Source organism: Camelus dromedarius, chromosome 19 (assembly GCF_036321535.1).
Source record: "Camelus dromedarius isolate mCamDro1 chromosome 19, mCamDro1.pat, whole genome shotgun sequence".
NCBI classification, from domain to species: domain Eukaryota; kingdom Metazoa; phylum Chordata; class Mammalia; order Artiodactyla; family Camelidae; genus Camelus; species Camelus dromedarius.
In genome coordinates this window covers 25,511,154-25,532,241 of record NC_087454.1, presented here as the reverse complement: position 1 = coordinate 25,532,241, position 21,088 = coordinate 25,511,154, and the positions used below count along the sequence as shown (strand labels likewise).

At 43.7% G+C, this 21,088-nt stretch overlaps 1 protein-coding gene across 1 annotated transcript in view; it reads right to left on the bottom strand.

Moving 5' to 3' along the window:
- The window catches only part of DNAH8 (dynein axonemal heavy chain 8), a 211,713-nt gene that overhangs the window by 2,169 nt on the left and 188,456 nt on the right, over positions 1–21,088 (bottom strand). The window contains exons 88-91 of the mRNA XM_010977286.3: positions 15,253–15,409; positions 11,465–11,617; positions 11,184–11,373; positions 1,237–1,358 (exon numbers count right to left, since the gene is read on the bottom strand). Coding sequence (XP_010975588.3) covers positions 1,237–1,358; positions 11,184–11,373; positions 11,465–11,617; positions 15,253–15,409 — 622 coding nt within the window. The remainder of the gene's footprint in view (positions 1–1,236; positions 1,359–11,183; positions 11,374–11,464; positions 11,618–15,252; positions 15,410–21,088) is intronic.

Below are 21,088 nucleotides of genomic sequence, written 5' to 3'. Positions count from 1 at the left end.
AGGAGCAGAGACAGAGGCATGGGACAGGTTCTCCCTCAGGGCCTTTAGAAGAAACCAGCCTTGCCGATGCCTTGATTCTGGACTTCTGGCCTCCTGAACTTTGAGAAAATAAATTTCTGTTGTTTTAGGTTACCCAGCTTGTGGTACTTTGTTACAGCAGCCTTAGGAGACGAATACAGATCTCGGTACCGGGAGACGGGAAGCTGCTGTAATAAATGCCTGAACACGTGGACGTGACTTTGGAGTTGCATGATGGGAAAAAGCCGGAAGAATTTTGAGGGGCATGATTGAAAGAGCCTGGGTTGCCCTGAATCTAAAGATGTTGGTGGAAATACGAATTTTTTAAAAAAGTGGGATTTCTGGGGATTGAACCTGAGACCTCATACATGCCAAGCACACCGTCTACCACTGAGTCATTACCCTCCCCTGAAACACAGAGATGCTTCTGGTGTGATCTCAGACAGAAACAAGGACCATGCGACTGGAAACTGGAAGAAAGGCAGTTCTTGTTACAAAGTGGCAGAAAGGGCCAGACCTGGGAAACTGTCTGGTCCAACTCCCTGCTTTGACAATTGAGGGAATGAAAATCAAAGAAAGAGAAAAGGCGACTAAGATGTTTTGGGCACCTATGTGGGGTCCACCAAGGCCAAATGATCCCACTGAATTCTCACAGACGTCTTTACTGAGGTTGAATTACCATCCACATTTTACAGATGAAGAGGTTGAGGCCCAAAAGTTAAAGAACTAGCCTGAGTTCAGAGGGCAGCTAAGTGTCCACCCAGTGGCTCCCAGTGGTGTCTGCCTATCTCAGCGCCCCTGCCCTTCCCCCAGCCAGGCATCCTTCCCCCGCTCCCCGGGGTCCCGCAGCTGGTGGGGACCCTGCTGGAACTGGCCTCAGAGCTCAGGACTGCTAGTCCTGTTAGTGTCTTCTGCCCTGGACACTTGTCAGTTCTGCGAATACCCCCAGAGACCTGTGGAAAACCCTTTTCAGCAAACACAAGGATAACTTGTAACTACAAAGACATGCAGTCTGGGGAGTTCTCAGTGCTTGTCATTCATTCCCACTCTGGCAAATGGAAGAGGCTTTAGCACTGAGGTCTCCTGGTTACAACCGAGGACACCCTTGCTGCAAAGCCGGAGGACTTAACGGAGACCCTCATAGGTCAGTGTTCAGCGGGACCTGAACTTTGAGCCCCCGCTCCAGAGCGGTGCCTGCTCTGGCCCAGTGGCACGTACCGCAGGGGGCAACGTGATCTCCTCCTTGGTCTGCCGCAGAACCTCGTTGTGGATGGTCACGGTGTCCAGGGCCCAGCCTTTGTGGGCGCGGGTCACTTCTTGCCTCATTGCTGTGAGGAAGCCTTAAAAGAAAGAAAGAAAAGAAATGATTCTGATGCCCTGGACCATTCTAGGAACAAGAAGGGGAGTGGTGTTGTTAGCTGCTAATCAGTCTTCAAATGTGTGCCCATCTGAGAAGAGCTGAGATCAAACCTCAGGGGGCACATTTCTTTCAGTGTTTTGTTTCAGTGAGCTAAATACTTCCTGCCAGTTGACAGCGAGACAGCAGCACCGCCTCAGACAAGGTCTTGGTTTAAAATTCTCCTGGGGTTTCAAGGACTCAAGTCTTCTAAGGGCTGTAATCCAGTCCCAGCTCACAGTTCCTATCTGAAGATACAGTGTCTGGGAATAATACTGGAATGGTAAAAATATTTTGAGAACAGCATCCCAATTAAAACTTGAAATCAAACCATTATCAAGCATCTGTTTGCTATCACGGAACAATTTCATTTAGTCTAAGGAAATAAGGCATAATACCAAAACAGAACGCCTGACTTTCAATTTGATCAAACGAAGCAATCACCCCGGAAAGGAAAGCTACATGTTATAATGTGTGTAATACAGTTATTTTAAGACAAATACACGGTTCTGTATATTGTGGCTTCTCTTTAAACTTAATATCTGCAAACCATGCCATTCAATTCTTCAAGAGAAATCTTTCTTGGAGAGTAGCATCTGATGCTTAAAAACTGTACCTTAAATTTCAAAATGGACTTCAAAAATCTTAGGAAAATTTATCTGTGGCCGACATATTCCATTTTGGCCTCAGTGTCCATATTGGAAATCATGAGGCACTTTACTCACAATCACAAGTAAGTTTTGGAATGTGTATGTCCCTACTACTCCTAGACGGGTGAACTCTGAGGACTTTTATGTACAAACCAACACATGAGTGATAATATTTTATCAGGTTTGAATGGGAGTGGGAAGACTAGGGGGAGCTGTGAGCCTTAATGGCAGGGAGTGAGTTAATATCCCCTAGAACTGGAAGGAAAGAATAGGCCCCTAGTGAGAGAGTCGCATTCTCTCCCTTCTCAAGTCCCACCCTCATTATTAAATTAGACACTTGGGGAGGCACTCATTCATTCATTCATTCATTCGTTAAGTTTCTTATGAGTGGCCACCATGTACCAGGCACTGCTCTAGATGAGATGACACGAAGATGAAGAGGCAGTCCATGGACCCTGCGCTCAAGGACCTAAGTTTAGAGGGAACGTGGAGGGAGGCAGGACACACAACACACCCATGAGCAGAGAGGTGAGAACAAAGTGGACCAGTTAGGAAGGCAGCTCGGGGAAGGCTGAACTGAAAAGATGAAGTTTCAGGTGAGTCTTGAAAGGGTTACGTGGGAGTTTTCCAGATGGGACAATTCCAGTGAGAGGAAGAGCATGTGCAAAGGCACGGAGGCCTAGACTAAAGGTTGGGCAATGATGGCAGATCACGTTAGAACAAAGGTAGAGGCGGGATTGTTCACGGTCAGCATTTGGACTTGACTTTGTGGAGGGCAGGAGGCCACTGAATATTTGAAGTCGGCAAATAATCTGGTTGTCTTGGCATCTTAAAAGTTTACTCAGAGCTCTCATGAAAACAGGATTTGGAGTGCTTGCATTAATCCAAAGAAAAGTTGGTCAACCTAATCAGAGTAGCTGATTAAAAGACTTTTATAAATGATTCTTATAAAGCTATAGTTTCATGAAACCGAGAGTGCCTAGTAGGAAAGGATGATTTTATGACCCAAAATGCTAACTACAGGGAGTCGGAAACATTGTAGAAGTCTGCCTGGGAGCAACTGTGGGGCAATGCCCATCCCTACTTCATGTGTGGCGTCACTTGAGATGACCCCATCAGCATGTGATTATGCTGACCTCCGTTTTAAAAACTGGAGTTCCTATTATTTAGCAGTAAACATTTTGTGTGTCTGGTAGTCAATGGTGTATATGACCACAATAATAAAATCCAATTCTCCCTTCTAAGTCACTCCATAAAAATGTCATTTTCATCATTCAACATTAAGCCTGCATCCACATGGGGCATCAGACACCGTGCAACCAAGTAGAGTACTTGGAATGAAACTGACCCTATTTTATGATATCAGTGATCTATGAATCTACAAGGTCATAATGCACAAGACATGAATCCTCGTCTTAACCATCCATCTGCATAAGTCAAAAAATTGGATTTTTCTATAATATTTTAAGTTCCAAACAAGTTAGAAACTTGACCTCACTCCATATGGCAGTCAGGACAAAGCCACGGGTGCCAGGTGAGGGATGAGGACTCTCTCACATAACACGCCTGTGACAAAGACGGTAGTCATTGGTGGAGAGCCCTGAAAAGCTCTAGTGCAATTAAGGGGACCATCTCTCTTCTCCCTACTTGGGAAAAGGTGTGATGCTGTCTCGCTGACTTCAACAGCAAGCCTCCTAATGTTTAGGAAGCACATGCCAGTAGGCGGAATCTAGAATAGCCACTACCTTGAGCTATTAAGAAAGGAAAATGTTAAACAAATAATTTGAGGCCTGAGAGTGGAGGGTAGGAAACTTTCATGGGCCATTCCCACTCAGAACATGGAGAAGACATGTATTTTTTTCAAGTCTTGATAGCTTTGCTTTGGCTTCCTAAAAAGAACATGATTTTGCAGAATTCAAACTGCAGTGAATCCTATGAATTGTTCATTATTGAATCTAAAAAAGGAATGACCACCTTTCTTGTAGACATAGCAAGTCTAATGGAATCAAAATCTGTTTTCTGAAGCCTATATAATTTTAAAAGACTACTGATAAACTTTTCTTTATAAAAACTTGGAAAGCAGTACTTTTGTCTTGGTACCCATTTAATTTTAATAATTCATAAACTAAGTTTCAATCATCAGTGGTGGGAAAAGTGATTCAGACGTTCATATCTGACTCTGAAGTGAGAAACAAAAAGTTGGGGAAAGTCCTCAACCAAAATAACCTCCTATTCTTCGTGAGATTTAACCACCCACGTGAAAAATGGGCAATTTGACTATTCAAACATTTGAGTGACACGTGGTCTAAATAAGGTGCTTTAAAAACGTTTTCCCCCCTTCCAACTCATACAGTGTAAATGAGTTCTTAAGACACTTGTCAACCTTGTTCTTTTTTTAAAAAATGCACTTTTAAGCTAGGGTTATACTTTGGAAACTTGGGTCTAAAACAACACTTGTTATGTCTTGATTTCTGTAACAGTTGTGACCCAACAGTTCGGCAGGCCAGTTACTGCTGTTTGAGCCGTGCAATCAGTTGGCTTGAAGAAAGCCTTAGAGTGCTTTCAGTATCAACTCAAACAAGGTCTTGGAAGAGATGAAAGAAATAACTAATCAGGAAGGTCGCTCTTCTTGATTTTAAGTTGTATTCTGTAATGATGGTCCTATAGGCAGCTTTTTTTTTTTTCCTTAATAAATGAACTAGTCCTTATGTAATGGGGCTTAGGTTGGACAGTATTTCCTGTCTTATCAGCTAATAAGCCTCTCACTAGCATCCTGGATGATGAGGAGAAATGATGTTCCTGCCATAAGTTTATGACAGGCAGTTTTTCCCTCAAATGAGAGGCAAATGGAGCTCATTGGTAAGTTAAATAAAAGGTCAGAAATCATTAAACAAAGATGGGGTTGATGCACCCGGTTGAATAAAAATGCACTGGGCACCTTTCCCGATGCTTTGCTTGATGCTGTAAGGCAGGGATCTTAAACCTGGCTGAAAATGAGAAATATCTGGGAAGACTTTAAAACTCCCGATTCCCAGGCCATAGTCCAGGACAATAAAATCAGAATCTCTAGGGGTGGGACGTAGGCATCAGTCCTGTTTTAAGGCAGGCTTCTTAAACGTTAATGTTTTTAGGTATCACTTGGGCAAGGAGCGTTTAGCAAAACACTGGTTCTGATTTGGTAGGTAGGTCAAGGGAGGGGCCTGAGGATTTGCATTTCTATCAAGCTCCCAAGAGATGTCGCTGCTGCTGGCTGGTGGACCACACACCAGGTAGCAATGGTCTAAGGTCCTGCTATCACTGGTCTGTATTAAAAGTTCCCCAGGTGATTCTCTGTGCACACAGGGCTGAAAGCCTCTGCTCTGTAAAAAGGTCTGGATGACAGGCCATGGAGAGATCACTGACCCACATCTGTTTTCAAAACAAATCTTGACAAGTAAGAAGAGAAATGCCCTGTGATGCAAGCCAAATATTAGGAAGGCTGTCAGTAATTCAAGCTGACTCTTTCCAGAGTCCCCTGAGATGTGTGTGTTCTCTGAGATGTCACTAATCCAGGACACGACTGGCTCTGGGAAAACCTGAGTACAAGCGGGAGAGCCGGGGGCTGATTCTCTCCAGGTTGGGATCAGCTAACCCCGCCACGTCTCACGTGCCTAATGTACCTCCCCGCACTGCTCTACCGTCTCCGTGTGCCCTTTACGCTCCCTCTCCCTCCACCCAGCCTCGCACCCCTCCCCTCCCCCCCAAACCTTTCCACTGTTCCCTCTGGAGTGGTTCTGAGGTTAACAAACTCTCCCATATTTTCCACCTCTTCACAGAACATTCTCTCTAACCGTCTCCTTGTTGATAAAGCCATTTTTGGCCCTATCTTACTTGACTTCTGGCAGCATCTGTGAGTCCTTCCTACCCTCCCCTCTCATCTTCCATCACACTGTGCATTCCTGGTTTCCCTCTTCCAAGCTGTTTGGATGTGCGGGGACTATTCACAAGAGTTGGCGTGATCTGGAGGATGGTGATACACAAGCAAGTAGAGCAGAATCCCAGTGAGGATGTGGTTTGGGATGGACAGATGGTAGTACTGGTGAGGTTCGCGGAGGATGGGACAGTCTACACTGGCAGTTGGAAGCAAGAATCAGAAGCTAACACTGGGATTTCAGATGAGCTGGTCGTTAGCAGAGAGGAACAGCTGTATCTGTGAGAATGGCTGAGGTCAACGGAGGGACCAGAGCCAAGGGCAGAACCTGCCTGGGAAGAGTCCACAAAGTGGGCTGTCAAGCAGCCCTCTGAGAGGTAGCAGCACCAAGGAAGGTAATGGATGGAAGCCAAGGTATGAATGAGTTTCCAGAACTGGCACCCTCCTATAGTCGAGGGAGGGGAATGACGTTAGCGGGAGGGTCACTAGATTTGGTGGCCTCGGAGAGAGCAGTTTCAGTATAGTGAGGAGGCTGCCAGCTTATGAGGGACTAGTGGGTTGGTAAGGAAGGTAACCACGTGCAGAGGCTAGAATTACAAGGGATGTGGTTGTGACTGAAGCTGGTGCATCTAAGCCCCTTACACACAAAGGCAAGAAGGATAGGCTGTTATTCACTTTGGAGGCATTTCTAAGGTGTCCAGCATAGTCCTTCTATTGTTCTGTGGTTGGGGACACGGCAGGTGAGTGCTAACGTCTAGACTGAGAACCCTGAGGTCCCTTCGCCCAGATTCCCTCAGACATTAGGGGCAGCTCTGGTTCAGCAGCAGTATCTCTGGGGCGTGCTTAGGATTGTTGCGAGGTTAGAAGAAATCCCCCAGTCCCTTCCAGTCCTAAAGTTCTACTAACCCTGGTGCACTTTTCTACCCAACAAACATCCGGCTTTTACAACTATTCTCAAGACAGGCATTCAGAAATTGCCGATAGCTGCCGGTGCTGCCCTGAAAACACACAGGCAAGAGGTTGCAGGTGATTTTCACACGGACAAAAGTGACCCATCTCCTTGCTTCAGCAAAGTCCCCTCTAACTTAAAATCTTGATTTGTATTAGTGAGTAAAAAGCAGTCGCTGATATCTGCTACAACAGACTGGCGTGACTTGTCAAGACACTGAGGAAAACAAAAAACAAGACAGAAAAACTAGCACAGTTTGGCATCCAAATGGCATCAAGCCCAAGACTGAGCTAATAAACATTTGGAAAATAATGATACAGCATGGTTCAGTCTGACACAGAGGTGTGACACCCGGGGAGCACGTCCAGCCTCTGCCTTCCTTTCATTAGCAGCGCCTGTGAGTCATACCGAACGTCAAATGGCAAAGCAAGGCTATCAGTTAAGAGGGTCTGAGAGCCAGGCAATCCCCTGGCTTGAAGTCAGGCTCATTACCACTCATCATCTTTTGAGTTTAAACACATCCTTACCTATGAGACAGACAGACAGACAGACACACACACACACACACACACACACACATCAGATTCTAAATTACATGGTGCTCTGGGAAAGATACACCTGTGGGAACAAGAAGCCAAATAAATCCTCTGAGAACCCTCAGCAGCACAATCTTAAACAACATGTGTTCCCATGACTGCTAGGAAAGCCCAGTGGGGCACAGAGGTTCTCCCGGGTCTGAGTACTCCCCTGGGAGGCAGATCCAGGCACTGCCCAAAGCTGTGCCACTGAACAAACACTATAGGGTCATGGGTACAGAGAGCCTGACCACTTCACTAATCAAACCTAACTGCCACATGGTTGAGCTCATCAACTGCTACAGAAAGGACTGTGAAGTGGGCTGAGAATACTAGGTTAGGTCCAAGGTGGCTGGCTGACTCAGCGTCTTCAATGTGATGAAACTCCAGGCCACCAAGAGGCGACAGAGCAGGGCACCGACAGCATGAGCTCAGACACAGCGGAGGGGCAAACAAAGCCTGTCAGCTGTCCCTGTGGCACCGCGAACCACAAAGCCACTTGGGCCTTGAGGGGCCCTCACTGGAGGCACGACGGGAAACCCAGCAGACAGTAGTGGACGTCATGTGACATTGTAAGAATACAAAACAAATGGTCACAGGTGAAAAGAACATTTTCGAGTGTTTTATATTTTAGGTGATTTTGACTACACGTCTGTGACAAAACTATGGCCTCTTTGCAAACTGTACTGTTTTACTTAAACATGGTTTTTTAATTTAAAAAATCTACTTAAATGTTTTTGAGCCCCTAAAATTACTTCACTGAAGGGGACTGGGCTAGAAGATACAAAGCCCAGAAGATAGATTCATGCTGAGAAATCAAGTGCTGATGTCAAATGGGCACCAGGGAGGCTTCCAACTGGAAAGGACTTAATCTGCTTGCACACCGCCTATGAACATGCATGGGGGTGCTGGAATCTTGATGTTTTCCAGATTTGGCCAGGTGATATGGAACAGAAAGCAATTCGTCTCTCACATCGAGAGAAGGAAAAGGAAGCAGAGAGGTTAGATTAGTATGCAGGGAAAGTTGCCCTCCACTCTTCTGTGCTACAAACGGAAAGCAATCACAGATAAGAGTGTGAGCCTGTTTGCATGCGTATAAAGATGACATGCTTGAGTCAGTCCAGGGCCTTTCAGGACAGGGAGAGCCATGAGAGACAGAACCGGAGTTCAACTGAAAACAGAAATGAAGGAAAGAGAAAGGATTAGTATTATTAACTAGTAAAGAAAGTAAGAAAACGGAAGTGTACATCTGTATTTCTATTTCTTTAATTGCTTTTCTGGTTTGTAGTATTTTCTTAACAAATAAGAACAATTAAAAATTAGCTTATATTAACATTTTGATATTTTAAATTAAAAAAAAAAAGCCATCACTGAAAGAGATTGTGTGCTGTGATACAGAACTCATTCATGTGTCTCTACGGAAAGCCAGGGATGAACCAACCCCACTTCCTTGGTTTCTAAATATCAAAAATACACTTAACGATCTCATGCTTTTAAAAATCACTGATCCTCACCCCTCCCCCGAACGCCAAGTCTGCGAACACACCTCTCCACCTGGATGTCCTAGCAGCACAAGCCGGCAGATCCGGGCTCCTTGCCTTTCCTCCCAGCCTGTCCCTCTTCCAGTGCTTCCCTCCCTGATGCTGCCTTCAGCCTCAGTCACTGCCACTGCCCGCTCTGGCACCTCCTCTGCACCTGGGTAAGGCCCCCGGCTCTTTCCCTGGGACCTGGAAAGGGGTCTCATTGCTCTGGATGCCCTTATTCCAGTCGACCCTTTACATCCTCCTGGGATTATCTTCTGATCTTTGGTGATTTGGGTCCGTCGCCTTTATGGTGCAGCCCAAATTTGCCTGGAAGGCTTCATACCCCAGCCTTACTCCCCACCACCTTTGCTCCTGCTTCCTGAGCTCAGGCCACACTGGTCTTCTTTCCCTGGAGATGCTTTGTCTTTGCTCAGGCCTCTACCTGGAATGCTCTTATCTCCAGTCCCTGCCTCTGCAAATCCACTCACTGCTTCCCATGTGAAGCTCTTTTCAAGCCCTGCCTCGGCAAAATTGATCCCTCTGTCCTCTGTGCTAGTGTGGTGCTTAGTTCTCACTTGGTGGAGCACTTATCACATTAGGTTAGAGTTGCTAATGTGTCTGTCCTACCAACCAGATTATAGGCTCCTTTAGGGCAGGAATCGGGTGCCAACTCTCTCTCTGTTGAAAGCATCTAGCAGAGGCGCTGGCAGATGAAAGGTGGTTGACAATCCTAATCAGGTTAAATGTTATTTCTTCAGGCTCCCAAGCCAGGAATTACCTGGTGACAACCCACTCAAATTGAGGGCTGGTAAGGAGGAAGGAGACTCGTAAGAAGACACACAAAACAAAATCTGAGAACTGTAATAAAAAAATTTTCCTCCCCAAATTCAATGGAAATTCTAGGAGAAAAGTAGATAAGTGAAATCTGGGGGCTGTCCTTTACAAATCTAATGTTTATTGGCATAGTAAGATGCCATGTATAATTTGTTAAGCTCATAAAAACCACCATGGGTAGTGTTTTAAATTTAGAAAATGTTAAGGCATTTGAAAATGCATGAAGTGAATGAATGTATGTATACAGAGGACAAATAAATGTATACTATTTATTTAAGTATTATTTATGTAAAGAAAAGTGCACAAATCGTAAGTTTACAGCTTGATGAATTTTCACCAAAGGAATACAGCCATGCAATCAATATCTAGATCAAGAAGCAGAACATCCCCATACCCCCCGAAGCCCCCTTGTGCCCTTTTGCAATCACTACCTTCTTCCACAAGGGCAACCACTATCCTGACTTTTAACACTGTGGCTCTGCTTTGCCTGTTTTGATTCTTTGTGTAAATGGAATCACACAATAGATATACATTACAATGTGTTCTATTTGACTTTTCCCACTTAATATTACTTTATGAGATTCAAACATATTGCTGCAAATAGCAATAACACACCTTAATCTGTAAGTGTGAATGCTTCCTAAATCATATCACTGATGGAGCTGTGAGGGGCTCAACTGTCAGGAACCCATCATCTCTTCACTGTGGCCAGGAATTACTTGAAGTCAAACTATGCATGTTGTGGTAAGACAAAAAACTGTCCTGTTTCTGAACTTTATGAACCCTATAACTTATTCAGTAAATATTTCGAGAACGAAAAGATAAAGGCAATGGAATCACAAGGCACTTTTTCAGGGGAGGAAAAAAAAACTGAGCAGGGACAGACTCTGGAATTTCATGGAATTAAACTTTTGCCACATGATCGTTTTTGAAATCAGTCTAATTTTCTGAACTTTAGGAAGATTTTGGCATATTTCAGTGCTTCATTTTTGTCATTTTCATAAACATTTAAAGACTAAGGTTTGAACAAAACATTTTTACTATTTCACATTGTCCTAACCACAGACTGATAGGTCGCTGAGTGGGTGAGAAGAAAAGCAGAAGGTTTTGTGCCATATCATGGAAGTGATGTGGCAGAAAGAATTTCAGAACAAATTTGTAAAACAAATACAGAAGGATCATCCGTGGTCTCTAGTCCTGAAAGCACGTGTTCAGCATGCAGCAGGCTGTACCTCTATGTTATTTTATATAACATACATTTATCACACAGGGCTGCTATACAACCACCCACATCTTCCAAGTTTGCCTAATATCCCACAAGCACATACCTTGGGGATTAAAGAAACCAGTCATCCAAAACACATTGGGCCTCCCTTCAAATATCCAGGTGGAAAATTGAGCGTTTCTTTCCAAAAGTTCAGTAAACCAGAAGCCCAGTGTGGATGAATCCCAGGACACTCTTTTCCAGATCTGGGGTATACGAGCATCATACATGTTATCCAGAGCATCTCTCAAGTTCTGGAAAAACAAAAAGGTACAGTTAAAATCTAAGAATAAGAAAAAAAATCAAAAAAAGAGGGAAATGACTACTGAGATAATAACAGCTCACCTCACTCATAATGATCGTTCCTTCAATGGCCAATTTTAGATCACTCAGGCTGCTGCGAAGTATTGAGATGACTTTTTGCATCCTGTCAATTTCTTGTCTAAGAAATATGTTCATTGAGTTAAGATGCCCCATCTTTATCAAACGAGCTTTCACCTAAAGCAAAGCATACAGTATGAGGAGATTTTTAAAAAAATCATCTGTTACTTCTCTTCCAATGACCTCTCCCTTCTCTATTCTTTTTCTTCCTCTGGATGTATCTCTACAAGCCCAAATGAACTCTAAAATATCTCTTGCGGAACCAAATTTGCCATTAAATTCCCCATTTGCTGGGCTTCAAAAACTACTGTTCAACTAAAATGATTTATATTTCCTACTGATTGTACTTAGTTGATAATTGGAAATGTACTTTGAAAAGCTGAAATAAAATTGTATGTACCTTTTTTCCCCCCGTTCAGATGATTAAGCACTAAGTGTCAGTTAAATATCCTTTTGCAGTCTAACCCTCATCAGAGTACAGCTTGGAAGACTTCTTTTCCCATAGTGCTTGCAGAGTCGCTGTTAGAAATGTCACAGAAAGTTAACACAGCCGAAATCTTTACAGAACAGTTACCAATAAATATGATTGGCTGCACTTTCCTAAGATCACTGTTGCCCTGGCTAGGGTGACTTAAGGAGAGCCTTTCCTAATCTAATCAATGGAAATATTTGACTTTGTGGGAGAGCCATTAAGCACCTGTCATTTGTTCCTTTTAATATATAATTTATTGACCATTTTGAAGAAATCGATATAAAAGCATCTGGTTGTGAGAACAATAAAATATAACAATTATTGGGAAATAAGCCAATACATACACACAATTCAATTTAGTGACATATGCCCAAGAAAAGATTGACTACAAATACTGGCAAGAACTCATAAAGAGATTTGAACTTTCTGCTGGTCACAGTCGAAGAGATGCCAGAATAGAAGGGGTAAGGATAGACACATGGAGTGGGAGAAAATTCAGAGTGAGGTACCAGTCCAAAGAATCCCCAGAAAGCCGGTAAATGGTAGCATTCCCTGCTGGAGACACCCACTGCCCCTTCTTGAGTCCTGGAGTCCTGGGATGTTAGAGACAGATGGGCTTCTGGCTCATCCGGACCATCCTCCTTGTTTGACATAACAGGTTTCCTGGCATGCTGCAGTGGATGCCTCCAGTGAGTGAGGGATGAGAGGAAAGCAGTGATATAAAACTGAACACCTGGACAGGATGACCTGTGCAGGCAGAGCAAGTGATATTGAAACCTGAGTGAAACATGCCAGTGGAGGTCCCCATCCCATTCCGCACACCAACCTTCAGGTATTTGCCTAAATTCCTGGTTCTAGAACTTCTATTTTTTGCAGGCTCCACTGCCCTGTTCTCATCTCAAGCCCTTCATCCTCCAGTGGCTAAATGGCATGTATCTCATTCCCTTTAAATCATGACTACTCTGGAAATTCACACCTTAAGGAAAAGGGAAATTATGGAAATGCTTGTGTAACACCCACGAGTGAGACATTAAGCCCACACACTGGCTATAATGTCAAATCAATAGACAGGTAGCTTTCAGTATGCTAACAGCCCCAAACAAATCACCTTGCCCTACCTCGGGTTTTAAAAGAGAGACTTTTCTTGCAATAGATACATGCTTAGGAAAAAATTAAGACTCTAGAAAATCTAATTTTAGTACCGATTTTATTTTGAGTATGATTATTATTCCAGCCTAAAATCATCTTTTTATTAATAAGTGAAAGCTCTGCTGTAGTCTTACACAGAATTTTTATTATGTTTCTGAAACCAAGTAGTCTTTTCTACAGTTATGCAGCTCTGCTTTGAAGTACAATTATATTTCAATTATTAAAATTCACTTTACAGACACATTTTTAAGAACACATCTCTTCTGTAAAATAAAAGACACTAAAGAGTAAGTGATCTTGGAAGAGGAAATTCTTTGAGATGTCTCCTAGGACGAACTCCCTCCATCTACCAATCCACTTAGTGACGTCCCTCACACTCAGTCCCTGCTGGGATGTTGCTAGAACAGAGGTCTAGGTGAAGTGGCCCCGACTAACTCTGAACAGCTCAAATTATCCCAAGGTCTTGAAATCCTCCTCTAGTAGTACCAACCTGTGCTCTAGTCATAGACTAAATTTTATTTCACTTTCACATACCAATTTTTAAAATCTTTGAAGGCAGGTATTATGCCTCGTCTGTCTTCTGAAGACCATTTACAATGAATCATAGAAAGCATGTACTTTAATGTTTATCCACTTAAAGAATATGTTTCTCCTCTTACTATAACTATCTCTATGTGAAGTCACCGATTTCAGCATCTTGGCCAAACGCCTTGGTAACCATCTACACAAAGGAAGCAATAATTGTTTTAAGAAGCGAGAAAACTTTTTTTTTTTTTTTTTTTTATTGTTGGAGGCACTCACTGCAGATGCGGGGCGGTGCTGTAGCCCAGGCAGCCTAGGGGCTCCCAGCTGACAAGTGCATCCTTCCCAGACGCGGAGACACAGGACAGGGTAGACACAGGACCACAGTTACACCTGCATCAGGGCATCAGCCTCTCACTTTTTGGTTGTAAAGCTAAACTTGCTCTAGCCAAGTCTAGGACTCAGATGAAGCACTGACAGTCAGCAGTGAGGGATGGAGGCTGAGAACAGAAGAGAGGAGGCCCTGGATGGCCAGAAGGCACAATCCTGTGTTCTTGCATGAAGGAGGCGGCCAAGTTGGAGGCTGTCTTACAGAACTTTTAGATGGTCCAGAAATTTTACCACAATTAAAGATTTATTTAGATCAGCAGTTCTCAAAGTGTGGTCTGGGGCCCCTGAAAGTCCCTGAGCTCCTATTAGGGGGTCCACAAGGTTAAATTTTTTTCATAGTAATACTAAGACATAACTTGACTTTATACTCCCCTTCTCTGAGGAGTGTACGGTGGAGTTCTCCAGAGGCTACGTGACCTTGGTATCACAACAGATCCAATGCAGAAGCAGATAAGAGGATCTAGCTGCCTTCTAGTAAACCGGATGTTAAAGAGATTTACAAAAATATAAAACAATCCCATTTTTCCCTTTGAATATTTTGTTGTTGAAAGTATACTTATTTCAAAATATGTTATGTTAACATGTAACGGGTTTATTAATGATATTTTACAATAAATTAATATTTTTGAAAAATTTGTTTAAATTTCTAACATATTAAATGTCAGTAGATATGATCCATATAAAGAAGCTATTTGGGGTGCTCAGTCATTTTGTAAAGGAGTCGAGATTAAAAAACTTTGAGAAAAACTGATATTAACAAGCCAACACCTGGGAGGTTCAAGCAGTAGAAAGCTATTGCCATCCAAACTGGGGAGTGAATTCACGTAAACAGCTCACTTTCTGTTACCTGGCTGAGAGGACTAAGAGAATGAAAAGGATGGAGGGCAGGAGACAAAAACAAGGCATCAATTTAAAGAACAGGCAAAGCAGGCTTGAGTAAGAGAGGTGGGGAGAGGTTTCCAGCCTGGAGACCCAAAGACAGAAGTATCCAAAGACAGGAAAAGGGTCTAGAAAAGGCAATTGAGAGAGAAAGCAGAGAAGAAAGGAAAAGTGCAGATCATAATCTGCAAGACGCTTGAGCACAGGTGAAGAAGAGAAGACCAGAAAGTAAAAAAAGATTGAGCAGAGAGGAAGGGACTGGAACACACTGTCCCAGGACTGTGCTCAGCTCCGTGGAACACAAAGATGGCCCTGTGCAGCAGGGGGACCGGGGACTTACCTCATGTGGAATGTAGTCAGGAGGCAGCTTGCTCAGCATATCTTCAGATAACCTGTACACAATGGCTTCCCGGGTCTCTCCCATGCCCCCTCCGCTCTCTTTGGGTTGAATGTTGGTAATTGTTTCAAGAACAGCAGAAGCAGTGTTACTCTGATACCTGACAGAGAGAGCGAACTGTTCAGAACTAGCAGGGAAATGCACCTTCAGAGATAATTATCAACACTAAGATGAAATGATGAATCACTTAAATCAAATCCAGCCCAAAATAAAGAAAAAATAAAAAGGAAACTTTACCAGCAACCTACAGGAATGAAAAAACTATAGAGGTCTACTCCACTGCCTCCTGTTGGGACATCGAGAACACCACAGAAGTGAAAGCTCTCCATCTTCAGGGAAAGAGAGCCCACCAGTGTCCATAACATCCAAAGCAGTGCTGTCCAGTCTTGCTCAGAGCTAACTGAAACACTGCATGCTGGACAAGCCCACCTCCTTTCATTCTCACCTGCTTCTGGACTGGTTGTAAGAATCTACCATTAAACGATTATTTGTGAGATCAAAGAGCAGCACTCATATTTCTTCACTGAACTATAAATAATTAAAATTTATTTGATCTTTTCTATCTCATTTTTTCACCTTTTCACGTGTTTTATGGTTTCCAAAGTGATCTGTTGGCATCTATCTACTCCACTTGTCTAGGTGCAGCAACAGTTCTTTAAAAATTCACATATTCAATAAAGATTTACTATGTGCCAGGCTCTGAGCTAGGTGCCAGTTACAGTTATGGTAGGTGACTGTCTCATGAATTCGTGTATCTACATTTTCATTGACTCCTGGGGCTGTTTCTTGAGTCAAACAAACCCCAAGTCTAGCTCATTGTTTTATTGCTCCTTTCCCCTCACCTGACCCGTTTCCTGCCCCATTTCCTTTAACGGCATCAATGTTTGGGCCCAGGTGCCCACCCTACAGATTCAGAGAGAGTGCCTCCTCCTGATGTCATAGTCCCCAGCACTTCTTGGTTTCCAAGTCATTTCTAGCATCTACCTAGAAATTTCCGGCATCTTTATCCCCAGCACCTTCAAATTGTCACAAACTCTTTCGCGTGACGCCCTGAATCTTTGAAAGCCAGTGCGCGTTTGTATCAGCCTCCTGATCAGGTTAGCCCCACTTCAGGCCCCTCCCCTACCATGCTCTAGGCACATCAGACTCGGTTCCCCTGACAAATCCCACCTTTTAATATCTTCATGCCGCTCCTTGAATTGTCCCTTCGTGGGTGTGCCCTAATGTGTGCCTTTTTTCTCTCACCAAGCTGAAGGGTTTCATTTATTTAACTGTTGGTATTTAAGGTGTACAACTCGATGGTTGGATAGACATATACACACACACCCCTCCTGCTCACTGTCTTCCTCTTTCCGTGCACTCCGCCCTTCCTGCCCTTCTCCCCACACTGCAGTCACCCCCTCCCCGCCTTCTCTCCAGCCTGAGAACTCCTGCACATCCTTTAAGGCACAGCTCAGATGTGGCTCGTCTCACTAGTTTATTCTGATCCCTAAATTGGAATTTATTGCCTCTTTGCCTTTGTCCTTACAGCAATGTGTATAACACCTCCTGATTTTAGAGTTTACCTTGTCGTACTGTGTAACTACTTCCCTAATAGATGAGGAGCTCCGGGGGCCAGGACTACGTCTCCCTAATTTCTGTGTCCCCAAGCTGGCTGGAGACTACGTTCTCAATAAATACTTGTTTACTGAATTGAGGCCAACTGGCTTGGATTTTATGAAACCTCAGATATAAAAGAGAGCAATACTCCCATATTTAAAGGGCATGAAAATTTAATTATTTGTTTCTTCTTATGGTAAAAGTATAGTATATTATCATTACTATCTGGTTCCTGGCATCCTCCCATAGACAAAGGGAAATATATGTGTATGTACTCCTCAAAACACAGGAGAATCGGATAGATATAATTTAAATATTAATATATTTAAACACAGAGCTTTAAAATTTAAGGAGAAGAAAATGACAGTAAATTTCCATTCGTACTAAGAAACTCAGAATTCATTCTTGCTACCTGTTCTAGCCACAAACTAAAAGGGGGAAAGACCCCGTATCTGGGACTCTCAGGAGCTCTCTCTGCTCACCTCCAGCTTGAATCCTCTCTGGAAACATGCTCTGCACCAGTGGCTGGGTGCCAACAGCACACACCAGTGCGGACACAACCCGCCCGCTCTTGGCTGGCGCTGGCCACGTTCACCAGCGCTCCAGGGAAGGACCGATGGGTTTCACCTAAGAAATCACTTTCATGGTGGGTGATTTTATTTTTTTATGAGGTGATCTGAAAATAGTCCTCAGGCTCTGGATGTGAGGACGAAGCCCTGAAAAGCTGACCCATTTTGTGTAAGAGCTGGACAAGCTCTCCAGATCACGTCCCCACCACACCTTTTATTAGGCACAGAATGCTGGGGCTGTACAGGTTCCATTTCTTTTTCTACAAGGTAACTTCATGTTTTGCAAAGGTAGGAAAGGCAGAAGGCTAGTTAGCTAGCTGTAATGGAGAACTGTATCTCTATATGCCTCAAAGCCCAAGGGCTTTCAGGAAAACTATCCCCATAAATGCCATGAGATGAAGAATAAGAAGTCTAATAGTCCATGAGCTTTGGTCTCAAGTTACTTCTAGAAGAAAATTTCTCTTTGGGGTAAATGTGAGAAGCAACTTGTACTGATCTTGTAGCTTTGTGGTTTGGGGGAGATTTCTGGGTCATCTCCGTCAGGTGGTTGAGTCAGGGTCGTGGATAATAGAAATGCAAAACAGCTGAAAAACAGAACGGTCTATAAAATAAACAACCATCTAAAGAGATACTGGTGCACTATCACATCCAAACCAGCCTAAATTTATATACATCTTTGCACGTGAAATGTCAATGAGCATAAATTGTTTAATAAAAATCTGAAACTCAGAAGTCAGCTCATTCTAAAAGGAATACAATTAAATTCATCCTGCATAGAAATGAGTATGAAAGATGTGTTAAGATATTGGATAAATTTCAAAAGGTAGAAAAGAAAGCATAACTGCTAATGAGTGAAAGAGTGAAAATAACTGTTTTTGACATTGAGAGTGTTGAATCTGCAGACTCCTTGGTACCTTGTAAGTCTAGATAATAAAATGTGAATAAACTATGCATTTTTATGGTTCCTGTCACCAAGGCATCTAAGGTCTTGGAGAGATTTTCCTTATTTTACAGCATTTATTCAGCTGGATTTCCCCCCTCTACTTTAGGGATTCTGCTTTCTCAAGCAAGGATTGAGGAGAAAGACTCATGGCCCCCTTTCCCAAACTTCCCTCCTCCCTCAAATGCATGGATGCTGACTTCAGACTTAGCAGAGTTAGCAGATTTCGATAAGCAGAGACATAGGGTTCTCCACCACAGTCCATTTACAGCCAGTAAGCCTACCTGGAAGCCAGGGTGCTGTTGTATGGGGTGGACAGTCAGGCGGGTTAAATAATTTAGGGTTCCTCTAGCCGAGGACATCCACACAGACTCAGCCAGTGAATCCTAGAGTCCACCCCTCCTCTGGCTAACTGTTGTCTCTGCACAAATGCACTCAAACCTCTCACCTGGGCTCCAGTCCACATGATACACTCTCTCCCCACTCAGGTACATCCCACTGTCTTTCCCAATTCAACACACCCAAACCCAACTCTGTAATTCCCCCTGAAGTGCACTCCTGCTCCAACTCCAACATCCCAGCTCCCAACCAGAAATAACAGGTAACCCTTTACTTCTTTTGTTTCACACAGAACTTGGAGTCACTTCTCAATGGAGTGGGAAGGGTGGCTGGGAGACCAGAGGTAGGTTTTAGCTGGGGAGCTTCGTCCGCTATTGCTTACTGCCTTCTAGTGGCTGGTGGGGGAACAGCGAGCGGTTGGAGCGCAGCCCTCCAGAAGGTTGGCTCAGTTACCAGGAAGAGGGAGGTTGGGGTTACAGTCACCATGTATTTCAGAGACCAGAGAAGAGAAGAATCAAGCCTAGGACAAAGCTCACACAGGGACCGAGAAAACAACCAAACGTGGAGCTTCCGAACAGAGCCTACTGCCTGAGCAGGAGCCAGAAACGGGCCATGGTCCCTGGAAAGCAGAGGAGGCTAGGGAAGACCCAAGGATGAAGGGGGAAGTGAAGAATGAAGAGAGAAGAGAGTGGGGCCACAGACCTTACGGCCAGCTGGTTGCCTCCAGCAGAAACAAGCCTCCATTTGAGGCAGAGCTACAGCACGTTGTACCCGACCTCACTCAGTGTGACGAGGGACTGCGAGGTCCTGACAGTCCACTCCAGCAGGCCTGCCAGTGATGGCACAGAAGCCTCTGTGCAGAGTTGTGAAGACAGACTTGACAGAAAACAAAGAAGGCTCGCCCTTGTGAGAGTGTGAGATGTCTCTAAGAACACCTTATTATCTAGTTGTGACTTTTGAGCCGTGTTCATGTTTCACGTGTTTAAAACAATCAGCAAAAATGAAAAAAAAAAAAAAAACCTAAAGTGTAATACAAACAAATGAATGTACCTATATATCACTTGGCAGCATAACCACACAGAAAAAACAGCCTGAGCGACTTGAACATAGTGCTCTGTCTACCCTCAGGGGGAAATATTCTGAGGACAAAAAGAACCGCAAAGAAATCTTCACCTCCACTTAGTACGTTTGTTGTTGGTCGTGGTGCTGGTGGAGTAATCTGGAGCAAATGAGTCAACATACTGAAGTTGCTGGGAACCAGAGTGATCCTTATGGGAGAAAGGAGACAGCAACAGGGAAGGAGGGAGGACGAGGACAAGCCCTAATGCGTACAGTTGATACTGGAGTTACTAGTACTAGCTCATGAGGTTTTTAAAAGTACATATTCCTGACCTCTGTCCACTCGGAGGGTCTGCAAGCACACACACACACACACACACACACACACACACACACACACACGGGGAGAGAGAGAGAGAGAGAGACAGACAGAGAGAATTAGATGTGGTTATATTTGGCTATAGCTGTAGATATATAAATATACAGATATAAATATCAAACATGAAAAAGCAAATGGAACAAGATGTTCACAATTGGTGAACCTGGGTGAAGGGCATATGGGTTTTCACTATACTTGTAGCTTTTCTGACGGCTTATAATAGTTCAAAATAAAAAGTCAAGAGAGAAAAATAGTTTGTCTTTATTATTGCCTCCTATCTGGATTACAATTTGGTTGCCCTTCTCTGAACTTTTTCTAGCTCTGGTTTCTCTCTCTTGAGAGCTGGTGACCAAAACTGCCTGCAGTAATCCAGGCACAGGAATGCCATCCTTATAAGTCAGGGTGAGATGCTTTCACCTCTGTTTTATATACTCCTTGGTAGGATCCTGGAGTACCCACCAGGATCAGATTCTCTGGGTACCAGCTATCAGGACTCCTTGGGTTCTGGCTAAGGATGGAATCAAAGTTTAGAGTCTTCCCATGTGAACAACTTCAATTACTAATTTGTAAGTGCATTAAAACTTATTAGCTATTTTTCTGCCCACTTGCATGAACTCATGAATCTTTCTATAAACCATCCTCATTAGAGGAGGATACTAGGAGAATTTAGTATTGCCCACACAGTCAACAAATATTCCCTGAGCATCAGACGCAGTAGAGCACTGGAGGCACAGTAGTAAAAGTAGACAAAAGTTTCAGACATAATGGAGCTTATGTTAACGATGGCAGATTGACGACTACAGATAAATAAGTAAAAACAGAGTATGTCAGCGCGTGACACAATCTATAGGAAGAAAGGAGGCGAGGAGGATGGAGTCAGGGGTGAGGGGTGGT